This window comes from Embiotoca jacksoni, unplaced genomic scaffold (genome assembly GCF_022577435.1).
Source record: "Embiotoca jacksoni isolate LCO1_2020_lvr unplaced genomic scaffold, fEmbJac1.0.p SCAF_7, whole genome shotgun sequence".
In the NCBI taxonomy this organism is placed as follows: domain Eukaryota; kingdom Metazoa; phylum Chordata; class Actinopteri; family Embiotocidae; genus Embiotoca; species Embiotoca jacksoni.
In genome coordinates, this window is record NW_027185425.1 from 3,774,354 (window position 1) to 3,798,764 (window position 24,411).

Here is a 24,411-nt window from a genome sequence, read left to right on the forward strand (position 1 = left end):
AAAGAACTGTCTTCAGCTTACAAGAACAAGTCTAGCAACAGATTGTCTGGACCCCACAAACCCCTGAGCTCAACATCAGAGAGTTGGTCTGGGATTACATGAAGAGACGGAAGAAATTTAGACGGCCTAAATCCACCATCATCCTGCCTTTATCTATTCCTGTGCACACTGTGGCACCATGCAGTTTCTCACTTGATCTTCATTTATTTAGCTTTCTACATGATCCGCTTTTCACAATGGATCCTCCGCAGCATGTTTAATAATAATCGTCAGGTGCTGTTGTTTTCCGTCCTCTCCCTCGCTTTCCCATTCTCACCCTGTGATTCTCAGCTCCCCTCGTCTCTTCCTCATTTCTAACAGCCTCCCTCTGCCAGCCACCACCAGCAGCGCTATGCACCACCACTACCACTCCTTCCATCAGCACCCGTCGGCACAGACTCTCAAACAGGGCTTTAGCCGCAGGGGCTGAGAAACAAATTCTAGGGATCTTTGTCACTCCGAAAATTCTTGGAAAACATTCGGAGCTTAATAAAGCAGTCTCTTTGCATCGCCTCTGTTTTGGTCCCATAGCAGAAAATAGAAAGCAAAAGAGAGTGCAAGAGAAAGATTTAGCTGAGTGATGACACTTTGCTCAGGGCTACTCTCAGCCCCCCCCCTCCCCAACACACACACACACACACACACACACACACACACACACACACACACACACACACACACACACACACACACACACACACACACACACACATTATTCTTCTTGTCTTTCATCCCTTTCCACTCCTCTCTTTTTTTTTTTTTTTATTGATGATATAGGAAATGACAGCCCACCAGCCTCAGCAGCGCCAGCCCACTGGCTAGAGCAGGAAGCAGCCTGTGAGAGAAACCTGTCTAGGCCTCAGGGAGAACAGACACTGGGGTAGAAAAGTTTGAAATCTGGTAGATGGAGGGAACATGAGAGGAAATAGAAGATGCGGAGGAGATGAGAAAAAGGACAGAGAATTTGTTTTAAATATTTGGTGCACACATTGCTTTACATGATTTGATGTAATTACAAATAAGTGTGCGTGCGTGCGAGAGGATCTCCAAAGGTAAAATTGACAGAAATTAGCAGTTTTATACAATAAATATAAACATTCTTTATTTGATATTGGTAATGCGTCATCATGAGTGCTGTTGGTTGGGGTTCCTTGTATTCACCAGCTGTATCTCTGTCTATAATGTACTGTGTATGATGGATTGATGAGAAAGTGGGGAAAGGAGGAGAAGGAAACTGAAGTATTTTAAGTCTCCTAAGCTGTCACTTCTGGAGATGCTCTTGGCAAGGAGCAAAAAAAAATAAAAAATTGGAAGGAGAGGAGATGGTGAAGTATTTCTAGGCCCAGGGTGCAGTTCCTTGAGCTGTTGCTAAAGGGAGATACAGCTGTACCCAGTTGGAAGCTGAGCCATAGAGAGCGAGAGAGAAATGAAGTGAGAAAGTAGAGATGGGCGAGTGGTGATGAGATGATGAACAGGAAGAAAGGAGGAGGAGGAGGAATGGTGAGAATATTGGAGAGGGAGCGAGACAGTAGGTGACGAGAAGGTAGAATGACAAAGACGGTGAGAAGAAGGGGAGAGTGAGGAGTGAGAGAGAGAAGGTGAGAAAAGGAAAACCTCCTCCCTCTGAGATCTGATGGAAGACAAACGCTTCTCTATATCTGTTATATCAAGGAGATATCTATTAGATATACTAACATCTCTCTCTCTCTCTCTCTCTCTCTCTCTCTCTATATATATATATATATATATATATGTATATATACACACACACAGTATATATATTGCAAGTCCTTAAATGACTGAACTTTATTTAGTGTAGCACCTTAGAGCAAGGTCAAAAAGTGCTTCACAGGAGAGAAATAATTAAAAAGTAAGATCATATCAAAGCTGGGATTTAAATAGTGGCTAAGTATCAAATTATAGCTGAATAAAGAAAAGCCCTATAAAGCCTTGAGGGGTGAAATTACCTGTATTGTAATGGCTCACATCATAATCTGAGAGTATGTGCATGCATTGCATTAGTTTGAAAAATCAGTGTAGTTCACCAGGGCACCAGTGCTGTTCAGGTCCCAGGCATGATATCACATCTGGCCCTTTTACACTTGAACTGAAAAAGTTTAAGTGAAGTATCCAGCAGGCATAAACTCAATGGACTTCTGACCAGTGTGATAGGTATACTGTATATACCACCTTCCCACCCTCTGCACTTATGGTTTTGTGTCGGAGCCCTTTTTTTTTTTTTTTTTTGTATCATTGTTTGTTTATAATGTTTCAAAACTTCATGCTAGGTTTAAAATTCATATTATTTTGTCCCATCATTTTGACCTATTTCATTTGGTTGCGTCTCAAAAGTTGCTGTGAGGTGCGGGGCCCAAGAAAGATATTTGCACCGAGGCCAATCGCAATTATGTTGCGCTGTCGATGATAAAGTCTCTTTTCAACAGAAATATTGTCACTTTTCATTCTCTTTTTTCCCACCGGCCCTTGCTTTGACCTGAACTGCTTTTAGCTCCCTTCAGTAAAACACTTCCTGAAAATGGTTCACATGAAAAGCCTTTCCAGAAAGAAGCTCTCAGCAAGTGGAGGACTATCAGTTTGAAAATCACAAAATCACATCCTGCACAGATGTTGTGCGGGAAGTGATTTTTGTGCCATTGAATTGACAGTACTTAAACACAAATTAAAAAAAAAATTTAAAAAAGGAAAACAACAAAAGTGCAAATTAATGATCAGGAAACGGGGAGTTGTCTGAAATATGACAACAATCCACTTAAAAACAAAAAATGTGGGGAGTAAAGGCTTGTCTCTAATATAAATCTGCTTCAAATTAAGGCCTGCTTCTTTCTGCAGTGAAGATAAAGGCCCCAGGCATTGTTTTGAATGTATGCTATATAGGTCTGTGTCAGAGAGAGGAGAGGAACAGAGAGAGAGAGTCGTCCGCTATCAATATAAAGAGAGAGGGGAGACGAGAGTGCTGGAGCAAGCAAGGTACACAAAAGAGAAAAAGGCGAGAGTGCAGGGAAGAGTGAGCGAGGTGTTGTAATTACTGCAGTGTACCCAGACAGAATTAGCTCGACGGACAGTGATTAACCTTTAAGGCTTGCTGGGCCATGGGAGGGAAATAATTAGATTTCCCCTCTCGCTCTTTCTCTCTGCCACGAGGACAGCAGAGGCTCATGATCGCTTATTGCTTGCAGTCATCAGAGTCGGGCCGAGGCACTCCAAATAAAAAGCGATATCCAAACATGACCTCAGACTGTCAAGTGTACAGCCCCAGTAGAGACACTCTAAAGGAAATGCAGGGTAAGAATGGTCTAATGTGGCGCAGTATAAACGCAATGCAAGGGTGGCATACTGTATGGTTAGAGTGAAAAATGGCGAGCGGCACCGAACCTAAATGAATCTGATTAATGTTGTATAACAATAGGGCTTTCGCGTGAGCAAGATTTGTCCAGTCGCTGCAGAAATTTTATTACAAAAAGCATTTAACCCACAATTCTGATGCCTGAATGGTGAACATGCTCAATGAGCTGTGGCAGGAACAGCTCCTCCTTCAACTCAACAAACGTTGAGTTATAAGGTGTGTTTTCGGAAACAGTATGGAAGATGTCTGTATGTCACGTTAAAAGAATGAAAGCTATTTTTTGTCGGTTTGAGAACATTGGTGCGGAGGCCTCTATTTTGGCTTCAGTAGGGAGGAAATTAACAAAAGATAAAATCAACAGAAAAAAAAAGTTCTTACAAAATGTCTACACATATAAACAACAAGTCAAATGTGAAAAAGTTGGACCTTTAATAAAAGATCAATGCATGGAAGAAAACCAATAAAACAGAGTCTTATGAGGTGATTTAAAAGATGATACTCTCGTGGCTCAATAAAAACAAATGTCAGTATCTTACCTTAAGTAACTAAATTGTCAGATCTTCAACCAAAATTTGATATAATTTTGTATACCTTGAGCCATTCAAAGGTGGGCTTACTTTGATGCCTTGGATCACTGTCTCCCTTTAATATCCCAGTTTTGCTTGAGCTTCAGCTCCCAGACGGATGACCTGATGCTCTTCCTTCAGGTATTTCTGGTAGATAACAGCGGCAAGTGTCCTGTGCCCCGAAGCAGCAAGGCATACCAACAATAGTATATATTATATAAGATATATTATTGGTTCTGGAGAATTATTGGTGTGCGCCTGACATAACAGGACGACTGTCTTCCAAACAGTTCAACTTCCGGCTCATCAGTCCATTGAATATTCTGCCCAAAGAGTCATCGAGAAAATCAGACGAGCTTTGATGTTTTTCTTTAACACATACAATTATCATTTAAACACTTTTTGTGATTACTCAGTCAAATTTCTTTTTCACAGCACTGTATTGGAGTGTTTCACGCTCTCAGTCTGAGCTTGGAGGATGACGCTAACACTACTTACAGGTAAAAAAAAAAAACTGGCGGTAACAGTACCTCCGGTGTGACATGGTAAATCAGGCAGACATGGATAAATTAATTAGAATGAGTAGAACTGTGATAGATGCAGGTTTAGTTTGGCCCAACAGCTCTTGTCTACTCACTTCAGTGTATTCCTTCTTGTAATTGTCTTCATCTGATGCAGACAGGCTTGATATGCAGTTGATATTTTGCCTTTAATATGTGTTATCATAGACACAAAGGAGCGTCTTTCAGTTCCGGAGACAAATGCAGAGGGCATGGCGGAAAAACAAAAGCATCTGCCTTTGGTCCGGGAAAAATTTAAGTGAGTTATGGCTTCATATTAACCCCCTCTGACAGCTTAAAAAGTCAAACTCGTAGAAAAAGGAAAGGAGGGAATGAGAATGTTATGATTAATTAGGTTGTTTTCTTGATAATAGCATTTAACCATTGAAACAGTCGTCTGTAAAAGGCTCTAGCGACTGCATCGAATCGCTCTGAATTAACTCCAATACAAAGATTGGAAGCCGTTAAACCATCGTGTTTCTTCCCACCTCTTAAAGAAAAAAAAGAAAATCTCATTTTACTATTCTTTTGTATTCAATTTCATGCTTATAACCATTTCGGAGTTTTCAATAACAGCCCTATGCCAGTAAATATGCTATTACTGGCTTGTGAAATCATCACTCTTAAAAGAAACTTGAATTACACAGCTGACAGCGCTCTATGAAAGTGATTTTCTGAGTACATAGTGCTAATCTGTGAATGTAGACACGGGCTCACTGCTTATGCTTCATTTGCTGTAACAGAGTCTCATTTAAAACGGAGACGGAGAAAACTTTGAAGAAATTAGGCATGTGCTTCACAGTTTGACTTCACTTTCTGCATTTGTGCCCGCTGGTTGGTTGGCTGGCTGGTCTTCCTTCGCACTGTCACCCGGCTGCTCGCGGGTCGGCCAACGGGAGCTACATTGGGTTAGTTTGCACCGGCTACTTGGACCTGATTAACCAGCTGATGGATGTTTTTCCATGTTGTGAAGCTGTAGATTCCGATTCACCAAGCCTCGCCTCCAATGCTGAAAAAGGACTATAATTTATTGCAAATACTATTTTATCACTCATGGAGGGCAGAGGTAAAACTAAACATTTGACACACTAAGCAGGAGAGAGAAAGAGAAGCAGCGGGAGAATGCTATGCTATCAGACCTGAAATAGGGTTACGTATCAAATTAGCATGCAATTAAAGCAAATATGTGTGTCTGCCCTGAAAAATGAGTGACTGTGCTTAGAGATTTAGAGTTTGCGATCTACAATGAGCAAAGTACAGTCTGATGGCAACAGGAAGTGATGCAATACGGTTACTGCGACTTTAGACATGATACGCAGGATCCAGGATGAACATGTATTGCATTCAGTTGGCCAAATGCCCAGTGTTAATGAAATATAAATTAACGGATACGCCATGTGCTTGAAAATGTAAAGCCTTCTTCTTTGGCCCATGCTACATTCTTCCACAAAGTTTCATTTATATTTAGGATGGTTGTTTTTCTGTAATCCTGCTGACAAACAAACAAACCCCGCTTAAAACAGAACCTCCTCGGCAGAGGAAATAAAGCGAACATTTAAAAGTCGGTGAATAAATAAATATTTCTTCTTTGTGGACCTTTGTTTTTTTTTAGAAATAGTATAGATGTTTTTTTTGTAATTAAAATAATCTTCTAGATAGCTGCAGTCACCTTTCTTAGCCTGAGTCTCAGACACAATAGTCTACATTTCTTATTCAGGTCCCAGTGTGACAGCTTTTGTAGAGAACTGCGGCCCGAGGCAGCAAATAAAGGAAGTTTTCCTGTTGTGCTTTAGTAGACCTCGGTTCCTTTGCTCCAGGCACCTTAATGAATTATCTCTCTCCGCTTCATAGAGGAAATCTCTTCAGTCAGAGCTCTTCACTGAACAGGATGCCCCTCTCTGTCGGTTTTTCCATGGTTTTTAAGTAGTTCAGTGTGTAAACTTTGCTGATAAGAAGATCTTGAGTGACCAGAGAAACTGAGCTAAGCACAAATAAAGGCCTGAATTGCACACTCGTGAGTTCCACGTTTTTCCCCAGCTAGTAGTTTAACGCTTCATTTTAGAGTCTGATGATTGTGGGATAACGAGCAGCCAAATCAATAACTTTAATGCTTACCGGCCTGAAGAGGGAACACTGTTAGCTTGCCTCAGAAATAGCAAGACATGTTTGTTAAACGGCTCCTTTAGCTGTTTTACTTCCAAACTACACTCTTAACTGTTCTTTATTAAATTATATATAAAACAATATTTTGCAGATTTTCAACAGCCCAATGACTTTAAAGTAAAAAAGAAAAAAAGAAAAAAGATTTTCACCTGCTGTTAAGTTGCTCTTCAAAGACTTATTTTTAGCTATACTCTAAAACTTTCATGATAATACTTTAAACCGACACCTTATCCAGAAATTAATTAAATCTTGTATTTATAGGTTGGAGACCAAGTTTTGGGCGTGATGGTTTCTAACCTATTCTGTTTATTTGCACCTCCAATTGTGGCCTCATAGATCTGACAATGTATTTTATCAGACCCATTTGCCTTTAATCCTTAACTGTCTCAACCCAAAAAAAGTTTTGTTTTGTGCTTTTATCTCTCAAAGTAACTTATTAGATGTAAATGATTTACACATTTCATTAACCAGAGCCATTTCAGATTGAAGATTTAGAGATGCATAACAAATGATATAAACTTTAAAATATAAGATTGTGATTGATGTCATTGTGCCTTAAAGACACAAACACCAAACAGCCTGTTCTTGGTAGAGATCCAGAAATATGCTAAAGAAAGGACATGTGAAACAACATTGAGATGGTTTTTGATACTTAAAACCCCAAAAATATTTTCTTATTGATTTCAAGACTGCAACTATAACATTGTAATTGTCAAATATGGGACCTTTAAATAAAAGAGGTGTTGGATTTAAGCCTGACAACTTATTTTTCCAGTAAGTACAATAGATATTCTTGCTCATTGATAGTAATATACAAAAGTTGCTTCATGAGCAAAATACCAAAAAAAAAAAAGTGGACTTGATGAAGTTAAACTGTTAAAACTTTTATAATCCAAGCTGTATCTGATCCAGGCACTTAGTTGAACCAGACATTTGAATTCAGTCACTTTGACAGTGTCAACTTCACCAGGCTCATTGATGAAAGATGGCCGACTGCACCGCAGTGTGTCCTGTTGGCCAGCATGAGTGAAAAGAGTATCTTTGCTCCAAAGTCTTTAAAGAAAGCATTCACTCTAAAGACTTAAGCTCAGGGTGACTACTGTCCTTCCTTTGGGCTTTTCACTGAATCAGATGTCTTGCTCGAGCATGTGGGGAGCTGAGAGCTCTCATTATCCGAATTCTCTCCTCAGGCTCCTGCCCTCTGTGGAGGCCCTTTCGCCATAAACCTCTTTCGACTCCATCTATCCACCCTCCCCTCCATCTTCTCGCTTTCTCTTTCTCCCACTTTCTTTCTCTTAATGCAAGCGAAGGTCAAATTCATTCTTTTTCATGATTTCCTGTCAGCGAGATCCCCCCCCCCCCCCCAGAGACTCCATCTATGGCTCAGTGCCTGAAAGATGTGATTAAGGTGAAGGCAAAATTAATACCTGCCCGACAAAGTGAAAAAAAAATTGTTTCTCCTTATTCATATAGATACATGTACTGTATGGTAATATTACACTTAATAAAGTCTCCCGTAGTTTCATTTTTACTCTTTTTTTTTTTTTTTTTTTTCCCCACTATGTACATGACGTGGATGCCTAGGGTGACTCCACATTAGGAACTATTATGGGCTCATACTCACAAAGGAAATGTCATTTAGGAGTAAATGGTTTCACTGCTCGGACAATGCAGCGTGCTCTAACCTCGCTCATTAACACCGTGGGTCTCTGAGGGACTCAAATTCTAAATGTAGACATCCACAATATAGCTACACACCTCAGATGGTAATAATGTTATGAAAAACAGAGAGTAATTGCTTCCCCTGTTTAGAAAGCAAGGCTCCCTTTTATCAAGGCCTCAACGGGAACCTTTGTAATAAAGGTATAGGAGACACCCTATAGCAAGTATGGTCCAGTTGTATTTTTGAAATATAAAGGGGAAAGGAGAAAAAACTGAAGGACAGGGGGAAAAAGAAAACGAGGACAGCTAATGCTGCATATTGAAAAGAATCCCCCAATCCCCAAAAATACTTTTATAACCCTTAAGCTATAATTCTCCTTGACATGCAGTGAATTTTCCCATTGCAGGGCTCCCAATTACATACTTTCACTTCTCACCTTACTCAAAAAAGCCTCGCGCTGGACTGCCAGTCAGCCATTTTCTTTTCTTTTTTTTCTGCAGGGAAAAGAGGAGAGAGAGAGAGAGAGAGAGAGAGAGAGAGAGAGAGAGTTGAGCAGCATCAAGGTTAGGCAAAGCGCATTTCATCTAGTTTTTACCCGGAAGAAGCAAGGGAAGCATGAATACAACAAACCCACTCGTACTTCCAACTCCGGCTGTCAAGGACACCGGAGCGAGATGCAGCCGAGTATGAACAACATGTGCAGATCTGTTAATGAAGCTGAAGGAAAGAGGGCACCGCTGGAATTCAAAAAACCATGTGATGAAACGGATAGTAAATGAAAAGGAATGAAGAGAGATGATAAACAAAGATAAACGGAGAGGCAGAGGAAGAAATTGAAGAAGGGGCACAGGTGGAATAGCCTGAGGCAAAGCATTGGCACTTGTCCTGTGTGATGTGTGATGTGTGTGTGTGTGTGTGTGTGTGTGTGTGTGTGTGTGTGTGTGTGTGTATGTGGCATGCGTGGGTGCGCGCGTGTCTCAGTCTTTCGGCCTCTGACCCATGGCAGAGGAAAACAGATTGCTTTGACAGGTCCTCTGACATCACATGAGATGTTCTGCTCTTTTGCTAGAGTCTCTGGAGAGTCCTTGGCTGCCAAATGTCCAGTAGGGCTTGAAGCATTACGGGAGCTTATGCCCTATAATGTGACTGGTGTAGAGGAAAATTTGCTGAGAGCTTAACTGTCAATATGCTATTTGTATTAGATGTGATCTTGAGGCCAAGTCTCAGCAGAGGCTGGATGCCAGCAGTCACGTAAACTTAATGGAGTTCATGCATCTTGCAGAAGTGAACTCTGTAAATGTTACGTTGGTGTGAAATCGCAACCTGAGCTCGATATATAAAAATGAGCGCGCTGGTCGTCGGGCCCCTAAACACCCAATAGTTTGCTTTTTTTAATGCCTTTTTAAACCAGAAGTGGCAGATAAGGTTTCCCCTGCGTAGAGCCACGTTCATTAGTTTAGAACAAAATGAGAAGCCATTAAGAAGTCATTGTATCGGTCGCCTGGCAGCAGGGCTGGTTCCACTCAGTCTGCCGCCGTCTCCAGGCTCCCTGACCACCTCCGGACATCCAGGAGCCCAGACAACCCGGACAGATCAGACTCCTGAGCACACGCCTTCAGCTTCCCAGCATTTGCTCATGATCTTACAAACCTGGATCAATAGCCATAGGACACTTATTTTACTCCGAGACTGGCCATTACCCCATAAACATGCCCAAGCGCTGGCTCCAGACTTACTGTATGCATGTGTAATGGAAAGAAGCAAAAGAGCACTCAAGAAGTTGTTTTGCTCACTTTATATCAAGGCCACCATTATGCAGCTGCAGCTTTGAGGTAGTGTGATGGTAAGCCCATCAGTTAATGCATTATCAGGACAGACACCATAATGTGTTAATGTATTTCTGCTCCTTAGTACTTTAATTGAGATAACTTATTAATAAGATAAATCTGCAATGTTAAAAGTCCCCAGCCAGCTTGGAGCCTAGAACATAAGGCATTAGAACAATACTTGAATTAAAATTATATGGCGTGTATGGCCATGTTTGTGTTAATGGCTCCATTAGCTGCTGCTTTGGCTGAAAAGCGCTATTTAAGTGCAGTCCATTTCCATGCACACTGGTTTTACTTCTTTATACTTGTACATGAATCACTTCTAGTCTTATATTTGAAATAATATGAGTGTACAGTTCTTCTGAAAATGTTTTTAACTCTGTGAGCCTACAGGTACAGTTTACTCAGAAAGTCCTTCCTGTAATCATTAGAGGACTTACTGCTTTGCATCTCATCGCCGTCTATTTATGTGAGCATCAAGCAGACGTTGCCAGCGAAGCCAGAAGCAAGAGTGACAGACATAAAAAGAATATTTATTCGCCGAATCGTCTCTGAATGCACAGCTCCGTAGATGCATAAAGGAGAGCGAGAGAAAAGTGCAGAGTGAGAAGGGAGAGGGATACCAAGGACATTTTGAGGGAAATGAGGTGCAACGAGCAGGTACATAAAAGGAAATGATGTATCTTACGCCAGTCCACGATCACGGTTTGTGTATCGAGGATTTATGGCAGCGTACTTAGCAACAGTGCAGCACTGCACCTGATCATCCATTATTATTGTAACATCTCTCACTTTGGGGGCAGCTGTGATTGATGGGGAGCTGTTAATGACTTTGGGTTGAAATTGTTATTTCCATAAAAGTGACACGCAGTGTTTAAAAAGGTGGTGTTTGCAATTGGACATTGTCTGAAAAAAAAACAGTCATTTGTCAATTTATCAGAACTAAAAATGGTTTGAGGGAACATGAATATTAAGTGTTTCACAACTGGAACAAAAACATGGAAGCAAATAAGAAACTTTTTTTTCTTGTATGCAAATCTGAGCTTTCCTTTATTTTTTGCGTATTTTTAAATGTAAATCTTCTACTGAAATATTAATTGTAGCGTTCAGATGTGCTGCATAATTTACCTTGAGACAGTTTACAGTGCATATAGTCTTAAAACTTCTAAGTATTCTGTGCCTTGTGCTGTTTCTATTGGGGCATGCTATATGAAAAACTGCCCACTGCTGTTGCACCAATGGAGTACTTCTGTTCTAATTGTATTCTTGTACACTCTCATAGCCCTCCCCCCTTACAATCTAGGAAAAGTCATACATGACAGTAACACACTTTGAAACACAATTAAAAAAAAGAAATTAAAAATCAGAAGCCTTGTATAAGGAACACTGATCAACCCACCCCGCATCAGTTGTAATTGGTGCCATTAGTCTTTTTATGCTTGATTGCCTGCCAAAATGTCAGCCTATCTATTTCCTTCTTGTCACACTTTTCTTTATTTTTTTGAACGGTCAGTAATTAAAAGTGATTGTCTACTTGTTTCGGTACCAAGTGGGAGATTTTTCAAACAAAGAAACGGATGTTTCAAAAAAATTATAATGTTTTTTTTTTTTTTTTAAGTTCTGGGAAACAGTGCTTGTAATCGTAAAGCAGGTACTCCTTCCTGCACATTTCACAGTACCTGCTGTGCGGGTCATGATGAACACAATTAAACATGACAGAGAAATAACACTGTGCCCTGGATGACTCATGCTCAACATTTTATTGACCCGGGTGGAAAATTTGGCTCTCAGGAATGCATACGGAGCGGTCCAAAAATATAATCAGTCCGCTACATGCAAAAAATAATGGCATTCCTCGGTGTTCACTTGGTGTTCAATAATTAATCAGCAAATGTTAAAATGGTAACACACTAAATAAGGTTGTAAACATGGTCACCCATGGTCATGCAAATTTTGCTTTTTTTGGTTTTGTTTGACCATGTTTGACTGGACAAGGGATGTTGAGACTGACAAACATGACATGACATATATCCTGAACAGGAAGGAGTCTGTGACTGTTATTGTGACTCATTCGGTCAATTATGTCATTTCTAATAGCATTCTTTGTGATGTCTGTTATGACAACTTTAACCAAGTCAACATAATGTCACATAAAAGTATAACCCTAATTTGTACAGTTAGTCAAGGAAATTAGTTATGACCCTGTTATAAATAGTTAATATTAGGGTGAGTTAGTTAATTAGTTAAAAGAGGCAGTGTGCAGGATTTATTGGTATCTAGCATTGAAATAGCAGATTGCAACCAATTGAACACCCCTCGCTTACCTCACCCTCCCGTTCCAAGCATGTAAGAGAATCTAACCTTAACTTGTACCACTGTATTTGAGGTCAAGAAATTATTTACGATGCTGTTAGAAATAGTTAAGTTTAGGGTTATTTAGTTAGTTGGTTAGTTAAAGGAGTAGTGTGTAGGATTTAGTGGCACCCAGAGGTGAAATTGCAGATTGCAGCCAACATCCCTCCCCTTCCAAGCGCGTAAGAGAATCTAACTCCCAACTTTTACCGCCGTAGATGAGGTCAAGAAAATGATTCATGACACTGTTAAAAAATTGTTAGGATTATACTGTTAGTAAGTTAAAAGAAGCAGTGTGTTGGATTAATGGAAATCTAGCGGTAACATTGCAAATTGCAACCAACCAACCAAATGGACTCCCCCTCACTTCACCTCACCCTCCTGTTCCAAGCGTGCAAGAGAATCACACCTTAACTTGTGCCACTGTAGTTGAAGTTCAAGGAATTCGCTGTTAGAAATGGTTAAGGTTGGTTAGCTAAGTTACCATTAACAGACATCGACAGGTGTTGTTGTCTTGGTCAATGTCAAGATGTCATAACAAACACGGCCTAAACAATGTCAACTTTGTATCAAGCAACATAACAGACAGAATGACACTTAAAGTAACAAACATGCATGACGACTCTTTCGTGTTCCCAGATTGCTATGGTTCTGACGGTGACATGTCAGTCCCCTTGAAGTAAAATGTTAGTGTTTGTTGGATGCACACAGCGGTTTGGCTTCAGAGGTTCTCTGACTGACAGGTGCTTGGCATCTCTAACGTGGCGATAGGGGGGGAAATATTTGTTTTTCACTTCTCAGGTTGTGATTCATCTACTTTGGTCATTAGCGTGAGGTGCCCTGTAGCAGCATTAGCATTAAATTAAAGCATTCATCGAGCCCATGATAGTTCGAGAACTTTACTCCTTTAAATGTGTTTGAGACGGAGCTGCTTTAAGATTGCAGTTTTAAACAGAATTAATTGTAACTGAGATGTGCTTTTTATCAACACCACCACAGAACCTCAAGCTTCAGAAGCTGTATAACTTTTATTTTAATTACTTAATAAATATTTAGAGGCAAGGGTTGCCTGAGGGATGAAATATAAATGAGGCTCTTTTTTTTTCTTTTTTTTTTCTCTAACTGGCTCATGATGTAATTCTCTGCACATCCATTTTTCTGTCTGTGTTGATTCCACTGGTGAGTGGTGGGTGCCGTAGGTGAACAGGTGTGAAGTATATGTTCTGTTAGTACAGAATAATACCTCAATTTACACAAACCTGGACACAGTCGGCGTCTTCCCGCTCTACAGAACAGGTAGCGTTTTCTTGACGTGTTCCGTGCGTGCAACGGGAGCGAGGAGTCTTGGGGTGAACTTGCCCTCCATTAAAGATTTAGCTTGTTCACAGAGGGGAGCTATTAGAGGCAGGGGCCCCTGCTCCTCATGGAGAACTTTCAAATCAAGACCAGTTTGTTGCATTGTCAGAAGATTAAAGCCAGTTTGTTGAAAGGTCTTTTCGCTATTCCACATGATTGATCCCCCCACCCTCCCGCCCCAAACCCTCCACGCCCACCGCCCTTTCATATGACAGCTCTGAATGCCAAGCTGCTCTGCTCGTCTCTCCCTCTCCCTCTCTCTCTCTCTCTCTCTCTCTCTCCTCTTGGTTTTCTCTTCACAGTTAGTTTTGTATTTACTTGTCAGTGCCTCACATCTCTCATTGTCTCTCCACTTTTGTCCTTCTATTCCTCTCACATTGCTGTTTTTTTTTTTTCACTATTACAAGAGCAGTGCTTTTTCTCCATTAGCAGCTCAGGGGTCCGCGCTTTCTTGAAGCCGTTTTCTCTTTCATGTTTACTTTATTCCCCGTCTTCTCTTTTCCTCCTTGTCTGTCTCATTTGTTTCTATCTGTAGATCTTCCATGTTTCGTGTTTGATACTGGTCGCTGATCCTTTGGCCCTGCCAGTCGGTGTGCTTGAGGGGCATTCCTGATATAATTATAGCTTTTGATTATCCTCCAGACTGACCCCAGGATGGCCTGGCCCCGATGCAGCTCCAGTCTGCCAGCTGCTACGACTGCAGCAGCTAATGAGGGACGCCTGGTGTTTCCCACTGCTGGCTGACTCCTTGATTTATTGTTTCACTAAGTTCATACCCACGGCTGCATTCCTGTATATTAGGAAACACTAAATCACAAAGTTTACTTTACAACTGATGTACCCACGCTTTGGTCTTCTGCTGACAAGTGTGCCGATGCTAAATGGCAGCGCGTATCTAGCAGTGGTGTCGTGGAAGGTGTATAATCTCTCATGGGGAAATTGGTTTTAGCTCTGCGTCGCATTGCACTGCATAACTCTGACGTGACATTAAAGCCTGACATATCGCACATTCCGAAAATAAAAATGCAAACGTGGTTACAGTACATCAGACTTAAGCTTAATGACGAAATGCACAGATGGTAACATACACTCCAGAGAACTGTGGGAAATTGTGAGGAGCGTACGTATCCTGCATGAATTCCTCCTCTTACTGTAGAATCGAGGAGGACTGACACCAACAGGGTTTTTGGACGTACAGCATCCTCTGCATTATGTCAAGACCAACAAAAAAAAAATCAGCCGTCCCTCAGTCAGATGCAGTTATCCGCTGCTGTCAGTCAAAACATTTCCCATTTGATTGACTGAATCAGGCTTTCAAACCAGTGGACCATAAAGTTGTCTGTGCAGAAGATGTAAAGGAAAATGACTATATACAGTATAACTCCTCTTTTCCCTTGTATTTTGAATTTGTTCCACTTCTCTGGGCTCACAATGCATGCACTGCAGCTTTTACTGCATTGTGTGTGTTTGTTGGAGTGTGTTTGCTCTCTTGAACATAGGAGTTTATTTGCGGAGGCACACATGGGAAACTCTATATATGCATATATATATATATATATATATATATATATATATTTTTTTTTTTTTTTTTTAAACTTGATCAGAAAAGGTTGACCACATCCCCCGAACAGGCTTCGTTATCTCACAGGTGAAGGAGTACATTTACTATGCATTACTCTTTATATTCCCGGCAGAAAACGAATGAATACGTTTACAAGACTGTGGCTGCACAGGTTCATACGTCTATCCTCAGTGTTCAGCTTCACAATGTCACGCACTGTATCGGACGAGGTCAAACAGGAGTCCATGTGTTGAACATCAAAGCATGCGGTGTCTCGGTGAGGAGTTTTCACCTGCACAGAAACCTAGGTGAGAAGCTAAGCATCGTGGAGTGGCTTCGGCTTCCATTAGAGCCCAAACAATATATTGGCTGGTTGACAGAGATATCGGTATCGGCGTACATGCAATCCCACATGTGCCTATACAAAAAATGTTATGTGCGAAACATAATGCAAAAAAGGATACTTAGAAATTGTTGAAATTGTTCTGTTCATTTGTTTTTTCAGTAGGTATTTATAATGATTTAATTCCCTGAAAAGTTTAATGTTTTGGGATAATTAACTTCAAATAATCCTTAGAAGTATCAAGTGTTTTTGAAAATCAGTGCAAAAAACTTGTATTTATATATAGTTTGTAAGTGCAGTGTATATCTGGAAGTAATATTGGCTGATATATCAATATCAAAACTCTTTTAACTCCATATCCACAATCGGTGTGGCTCTAGTTTCCATCTGTGGAGATTACCTCCCCCCCCCCCCCACCCGCCTCCCCACTCATCTACCATCTCCGCAACCTCTTTGTAATTAAAAGAGCTCGTAGTGCGTGTGCTGATAATAGGGAATGGGGGCTCTGTTGGTGTTTATAACCATGGCAAATCAAAGGAAACCTCTGTGACCTCTGATGTTTGGTCGGATGTACAAACACACACTCCCAGATCCACACACGCACACACACGCACACACACGCACACACACACACACACACACACACACACACACACACACACACACACACATTAGACTGCTTGGTGTCCTAACCGCAATTATGCAGATGGAGAGAAAGTAAGGGCCTAGCGAGCAACACTTTAATTTGAATTCCTCCTTTCACCCTCCATGTTTCACTAATAGTTCCATTTACAGTAATTTGTTCCGCCTCGGGCAATGACTCATAACAGAGGCATTTGAATGTAAAACAAATGTACAGCACGTGTACACACACACACACACACACACACACACACACACACACACACAACCACACACCCTTTTAGCCACCTCCTTGATTCTTTATACATTTTTACCACCCCAATCGTAACGCTTTCCTCAGCTCCACGTCCTCCTCCACCTTTTCTACAGTCTCAATGTTACAGCTTTTGGCTGCAGAAAGTGTAGAATTATAGCATGTCACTGTTTTAAGTGCTGCCACTATAAAATGGGCGCAGAGAAACCATAAGACGTAGAATGAGGCAGGCAGGCCATGCTCCGCTATGCCAGCCATTTACTACCCTGGCACAGCAATATCATGATACAGTGCACACTTGGGGCACATGACACCAAATCTACCCAGCAGATATTTATGAGGGATATATTATTTTTCATTATGCACGTATTAAATCATCAGTTGAAATATTAGGCGAGCGCTCGCTCTTTCTCTTTTCTCATCAGTGTGATTCTACCCTGGAGCCTGAGAACATTTGCAGGAACTCCTGGTTTTGCTTTAGAGTTTTTTATTTTCCCCATTACCACAGTGACTTGGAAGTAGTTCACTTTTGAGTGCCTTTAACTCCAACACTCTGTTTGACTCGAACAGACACACCACAGATTGTTATTTAATCAACTCCTGGTGGAGAATGCGAGGCTCTTTTGAGGATATAATCGCTGTGTGATTTTTTTTATGGGACGTTCTGGTTCTCGTCTTTGACTATAGCTGAATGACCTGAGAGAGCAATAGGAAAAAGAGCAATATGATCGTCGTCTAAGTAGCCAAAGTCCCACTAAAGACCATCCTGAAATATATTGTGACTTTTATCCGTTCGTTTCAGCAACACAAGCGAGCTTCCTGGTTCCCGCAAGAGATGATGCCGTCGCCAGGTTTTGAGGAAATCGGCAGCACGTCGAGTGTTTCTCTGCATAAATATCTCCCGACACCAGTTTTACCCGCGCAAGTGTCGTATCGATCAGGATCCGAGATGCACTGTTTGCTAAATGTTGAACACAAACCCCACTGCTGCATCTCGTCTGTTTTTACACCAACGTCAAACTTGCTACTCGCAAGTGTAAAAACGTTGCTCCGAAGCAGCGACGCCTCTCTGTCACACATGAACCGCATAAAACGTGTCAGCGCGAAGGTAACTGACATGTGGGTGTGAGTGAGTCACTGTTTGCTCGGTTGAGCTCATTGTTGATCTGTGCATACTCATTTGGACTGTGGACCCACGGGACTATAGCGTTCAGTTTCCCAGAATAAGAATGTTGACCTTGGATCGTTGGCCTGGTTTCCTTCATCGTCGTACTCTTGCCTGTTGTGTCAAACTTCTCGGAGGGGGAGTAACAATTTACATTTTGTCTAAATTTAAATGTAATTTATAGGCCACTTAAGTAGTTTGACTAAGTAAAGCACAGCTACATGCTATAGCTGATACCCACTTTGTGTTCTTCCTAAGCCTATTTTAGCACATAAAACACATTGGCTGTGTTCCAAATGACATACTTCCCCTTAGTACACTGTGTTCTTATATAGGGACTCATTTGTGTAGTACTTTAATTTTTACAGGGTAGCGTTGTCTCAACAGCACACTGACATTCTGCACTTACATGAAATATCCGGAGCATTTGAATGAGTCCCCTGCCAACATATCTGCCAGCTTTTATTATTTTACCCAGAAAGGAGCGTGTTTTTGTGCACTCTGATACTCAATAAACACACTGATGGCTTCAGAATATTGGTACTTAGTGAGGGATAAACACTTTTGTGCGGTGTTGTGCAACAGCTGCAGCTTTGTCAGACGCCTTAAATCCAAAGTTCTTTTCCTCAGCGGTCCCTCCCCTTCTTCTACTTAGCCAAGATGGCGACCGCTTAGGGTGACAAACGTGCAACGTTTCACACTCCTTTTTTTTAAACGTTTTGAGTGCACCATCCGGATTCTCGTAGCGCACTGCATGTTTCTATACTTGACAGTGTGAATGCACTTATTCACTCAAAATAGTGAATGTTGGTATGTGACTACACCTTTTGGAACACAGCAAATGTCTGTGCTCCCTGTACAAAAGATTTGGGAAAACAGTGGTCTTACAGGATTCATAAAAATGTTTGTCTAAAAAAGATAAACCTCATTTGGATGTAAAGGTTCAGAGAAAGTTTGAATGGGTCTCCTTTCTCAAGCATTGCTAAACGGAGATTAAGATTTAAATCCGCACCATGCTTCTGGTTTGCCACCCTGATGCAGCTTTTTCTGACAAGTCCTCATAAATGTGATATTCCTGACAGTCGGCTGTAAATTTTTGTGCGTGAATACTTAGACTTAATGAGATTCCCATCTGATAAACAGGGGCCTTCCAATCCACCATGTTTTACATCACTGTTTCTTTTCTTGCACACTTCAAACGCACCATCTGAATCCTCTCTCGTGGGCTTCATTTTGTCTCTCGTGTGCGAGTGTGTGTCCTCTGGGGTGTGTGTGTCTGACAAGACGATGGAAAAGCACGGCTGGTGTAATTAAGGTGCTGGACTGAGGAGCTGGTTATGATTCTCTCACTCATAATTTGCCAAGTTATTAAAAGGTGAGACTTACAGGCAGGTTTATTGTAATTCAAAATTAAAATGTACGGTGTCAGTGCAATTGCTTATCTAATGGCAGCGGCTACATGGGATATTATCATTGGCCAGCTATACTCATCGTCGCTGGAAATACTGTCGCAGTTAAAGTAAAACACGTCTGGCAATAGAATATATATATATAAAGGCAAGAAGCACAGGAAGTAGCTCTCTGGATTAGCTGCTTTTGCTAACTGCATACTAAAAAAAATGAAAGTATTTATTTAAATATTTTTATGAGGTTTTCTTTTTCAGATATTGATATCATTATTGGCCTCGAAAGGGAGAAAAGTAATGTGGGAGAGGAGGGTGGGAGGCAGAGAAAAGTGCCTAACATAAACCCACCATCATATTGATTGTTGAAAGCACTGAAGAAGCAGGAAAAAAAACTAATTTACATCAGTGCAAGAATTAATTTCAAGTATAACGATTGCTGACAGATGAGGCTGTTACTGATACTCGTGATACTTGTGTCTTATGTAGTTTTATCTGTGCGACTGGATGGCTGGTTGCTTAACTGATGGAAACACAATTAATGGTTTTGATTGCATTTGAGCTGTCATTTTGATTATTTGTATACTTGAATGGATATTTTTAATGAAGCTCTCAGCATTTAATTACATCGCCTCTCTTTCAATTTTGACACAATCTTAACTGAAGACAAACAAAGAGAATTTTATTTTGAAGGGTATTTCTCATTATCGGTGAGTTAGACCGAACTGTTTTCGGGGCTTTTTCGCAGCAAGGGGACACGATAGTGTGACAAATGACACATCAGGAAGACACATCTTTCACACAACACCAAGAAAGATGATAGTCATCCGCTGTTATTATGTTCAGCTCTGGATGCTATCCATCCTTGTTTATAATCACATGGGAACCCTGGGCAAATGTCAGACAGATGCTTCAAAGTTCATCACACTGAACCATTTTATGACAAGAGATCGTCATTTTTATCTCCTCACGCACACACACACACACACACACGCGCTTCCCTGTTTAAAAAGACCTACAACCATCATCCACAACCTTTTGCTCTACAGATGGTGGAGAGATGCATTAGCTAGATTTGACTTTCTGGCAGTCTTTTTGTAAATTAGCCCTTTGTCAATTGAAACCTGAAGTTCATCAAAAAGTGACCTTTTCAAATATCCACCCTCTGTCAAAATTGAAGTATGCAACCGCGTAGTTTAATTCTGACTAGCAGCCAACACCGCTGACTTATTCATCACCTCCGTATTTGCAGCCCAGACAGTATACGGCAAAGGGACTTAAAGCCAATCTGTCTGACTCTCCCATCGTTGCACAACATTTTTCACCTTCTGCAAAAAGAACATGGAGATGACGTGTCAGACTCCTTCCCACACATTCCATCTCGTTTTCATAATCCCTTTTTCGGTGCTCTCTCCCTCTCACTGTCACTTGCTGTCTTATTCCTCTCCTGTACTTTTGAACTTTCTCCCCCTTAATCCTATTTCCTAAAATGGCCCTGTGTCTTTAGCCAGCTCCGTCCAGGCTGCAGCGGGAGAATTAGGGCCCAGCCTTCGCTTTCCGGCCAACTGTAAATGAACAGAGAGGATGAGAGAGAGAAGCCAGTAGAGAGAAGAAGAGAGACCAACCAGCAAACAGACGAAGAAAGTGAGATATGAAGGTGTGAGAAGGGATTGATGGAAGTGGTTACAGAGCTGTCCCTGAGACAGATCACCACTGCCTGCTTCATAACCTGCACACAGTGACTATCTCACCCTTTCTGCCTGTCTTTGTATTTTTTTTTTTTTTTTTTTGTCTTGCTGTTCCAATTTTCTACCCTTCTACTTCACAGGTTCAATCTGGCATGTCACTGCAGACCTGTAATGAATGTGACACTTGTCTGATGTGTGTAATGCAAGACTGTCCTCGTCAGACAAAAGACAGCATGGGTCATTTGTTCAGTTGTTTTTTTGACAAACAACCTCTTGTGGTCATGTGAATAATGACTGTCAGAAGCAAAGGCGACACGATTGTGACACTGTTACATCGGCACACACCTCCTGAGAGAGGGTCAGCTGGACGGTTGGGTGTCTGAACGGGAAGATAGACGACGCAACAAATTCTAACTTCAGACATTTCTATTTTTAATTTTGCTTTGCAAAAACTGAAGTAAAAAAAAAAATGCCAATTTAAGTTTTTAGATAGATAGATAGTTACTTTATTAATCCCCAAGGGGAAATTATTTCGCTTAAACACAGCTTAAACTAACAAGATAGCATGTTAAGTAGCTTTAGATGTGTTTGTAAGGTAACAGAGCCAGGCTAGCTGTTTCCCTCCGTTTCCAGTCTAAGCAAAACCTAACAAGCCGACATACTGAGTTTCAGATTTAGTGTACCAACACGAGTGTGTTTCAAGTGTGATATCATCTAACTCAAACCAATAAGCATGTTTTCCAAAATGTCCAAAAAAAAACAAGATCATTTAGATAATTTAACAGGGGGGGGGGGGGGAAGCTTTCAAACGAACCTTATGGTCGTCATCATTGGGAAAAGCTTTTGCTTTGTTGTTATGGAGAGATGGCTTAGTGTTCGTCATGTTATATTTAAAGATTTAAGTTTAAAGCCCAATTCAAAACCAAAGATTTGCAAGAGATCATTTGAAACGAACAACTGCTTCTGCAACTTTCTAAAACCTGACAGTTTACTCCAAAGCAGTCAGATAAGACAGTGTAACATCTCCATAGAAACCTCCCCCTGTATTTCTGTTTTAGCTGCCGGCTTTAGGGCTTTTTTTTGAAGCTGGAAATAATTTGTAGCATCTTAAAAAATGAATGAGGATCGTGATAGTGAGATACTTGACACTTACATTTTTCATAGTGATGAAACGGCAAAAAACATTTTTCAAAACTGTGCTTCAACAGAACACCCAGGAGGCTTATGCAAATGTATGCCGTGAACTTGAGACAGGAGTTCGCCACTGTTTTGTAAATATCTCTCGCCTTTTTCCGGATCAGTTTCATGGTTTACCAGAGTTGGTGTATCCTCTAATTAGCCGAGAAAAAAAAAACCAAACTATCATGCCTTACATTGTAAAACTTCCCACTAGCAACTTGACAAGCTGAGTCGTAGGCGACACAATCAGCTGGCTCGAGTCAAGCTGAGATGGGCCAGTTCACGCTGCTGCAACTTTTCCCTGCAACGTTTGAAAGCAGTTTCGTCACGTCGTGACGTAAATCTTTGAATGCAGCTTAAGATGTAAGGGGCTTAAAGCTAATCAAACCCTAACAATATAAGTAGGGAAGCAGAAAATGCTGCTGTGGGTCCCTTTTTCTCATCAAGAAATGACTTACTTCTGTCGTTGTGGTATGAAGGTAGTTTGGTGCCTGCCTGTTCGTCGGAGCGGTGCGTTTCCTTTGTGTGTGCATTAAACGCGGTCATTTTCTTGAGTTAGATATGCTCCAAGTGACGTGTGAGAGGTGCTGGGACTTGTTTTTCTGCCATGCTGCAATAGATGAGACCGCAAGAAAGAGACAGGAGGCGAGAGGAGGGGACAGACAGTTGTGAGAGAGGCAGACCTACAGAGACTACTTACACTGCATCAGGCTCAAGGGAAATCTAACCAGGCAATATCCAAACCAAGGCGCTCTGCTCCTGCCACCTTAGCCCCACACAATTACAATACTATCTGACAAAGATATTGAGTGCAGATCCCTTGCTATTTCTGTGGCTGCGTGTACCCAGCTCGAGCCTGAATTTATATAAAAGTACCAAAAAATGGCATTAACACTGACTTATTGGAAAGAGAGGCCTTGCAGCCGGTGCAGAGCGAGCAAACAAGAATATGTTGACTCTCCAGAGTCCAAGAGGCACAACGTAGAAGGTGACTGAGGAGCTTATCTTCTTGTCCGAGGTTGAGGGTGAATTTTTGAAAAGGTGACCTTTACCTCAACACCACCTCCAACAGCCTCACCGGTGACCTTATATGGGTGCAGTCTGAGTGGAGGGAAGAATAGCCTGCATCATGAAGGCTGGATAAGAAAAGAGAGAGCGCATATTGTCCTGTAATGGGAAACAAAAGTTCAGCAAAGGTTCAGGTTTGTTCTAACCTTTAAAGTCAGATTACCTAAATGCAGGAAGGAAAATGTTGTTGGAGAAGATGTTGTTCATTTTTACGTGAGACCAGAGACAATGTTCTTTTGTGATGACAGCGATGACTCTCATAAACAAAAGTAGTAATTGGGCAGACTAGCATTGTATTAAACACAGCGGTACCCTGTGCGATTTTTTTATTTTTTTTTATTTTATTTTTTTTATTATTATTTTCATTCTTTAACAATAATGTATTACTTGGATGAAGTGTTTTATAAACAGCAGCCTTAAAACAGATCTGGAGTAAAGTTTTTTTTATGTAAATATAAATTACATGTTTTTGTATTAATTAAGAATTCTGCTTCATGACAGTGATTTAAATTCATTATTTTGCGAATCCCTCTTTCCACCACATTATATTCTGATCCTACTTCATAATTATCTTAGTCGTTATCAACGTAATCGTGGAGGTTTTTCTACCACACATGAAGTATCGGTGGGTGGTATCACCAACTCTTTTGGGAAATTGCCAGACGTACGACTGCTTTTGTGCACCTTAAGGGTTTCACCAGAGCGGAGATAGAAGAAGCTACTGAAGAAGATGAATCAGGATCACGAAGCACTGGGGACAATAGCTGCAGAACTGAGGTGGCATCAGCATTCTCTGCGGCAGAAAGTGATAATAAAATAGTCCATATGGGTGTTCAAGTCTTTTTGAAATATCATGCCATTCATCTGAGAAGCTGCTTCTTTGTCTCTTACTGTGCAGTCTGTACTTATAAGTAAAATGCTTTTTTGTTCTGATCTTAGACATCTAGATCAGTTTTTCCATGTGGTACTGTATATGAAGCTTCTATTTTCTTTGTACGGATGAACCTTTATTTTCTTTAAGTTTGTCTCTTTGAAGGCAACCTGATACTTTGAAAACAACCTTTTCTGCCTGCGAGTCATATCAATTGCCTTGTTCTTTTGACATTGCTCTCATTTAAATGAATGTCTACCGCCCGTGTTAAATTAAAGAGTCTCTCATATTCTCCTGAGGGCTCATTGAGGATGTGCAGTCCACTTTCGCCCTTACTTTAACTCTC

At 41.0% G+C, this 24,411-nt stretch overlaps 1 protein-coding gene across 4 annotated transcripts in view; it reads left to right on the plus strand.

Annotated features, from left to right (window-relative positions):
• samd12 (sterile alpha motif domain containing 12) overlaps window positions 1-24,411 on the plus strand; it is a 102,206-nt gene that overhangs the window by 44,511 nt on the left and 33,284 nt on the right. For 3 of the 4 annotated variants that reach the window (XR_011179625.1, XM_069175952.1, XM_069175950.1), the window contains exon 5: window positions 4,405-4,469. The exons of the other annotated variant lie outside the window; for it this stretch is intronic. Coding sequence is in view for 2 of the 3 variants with exons in the window: in XM_069175952.1 (XP_069032053.1) it covers window positions 4,405-4,451 (47 nt within the window). In the remaining variant the exon portion in view is untranslated. The remainder of the gene's footprint in view (window positions 1-4,404; window positions 4,470-24,411) is intronic. 4 annotated transcript variants of the gene reach the window in all.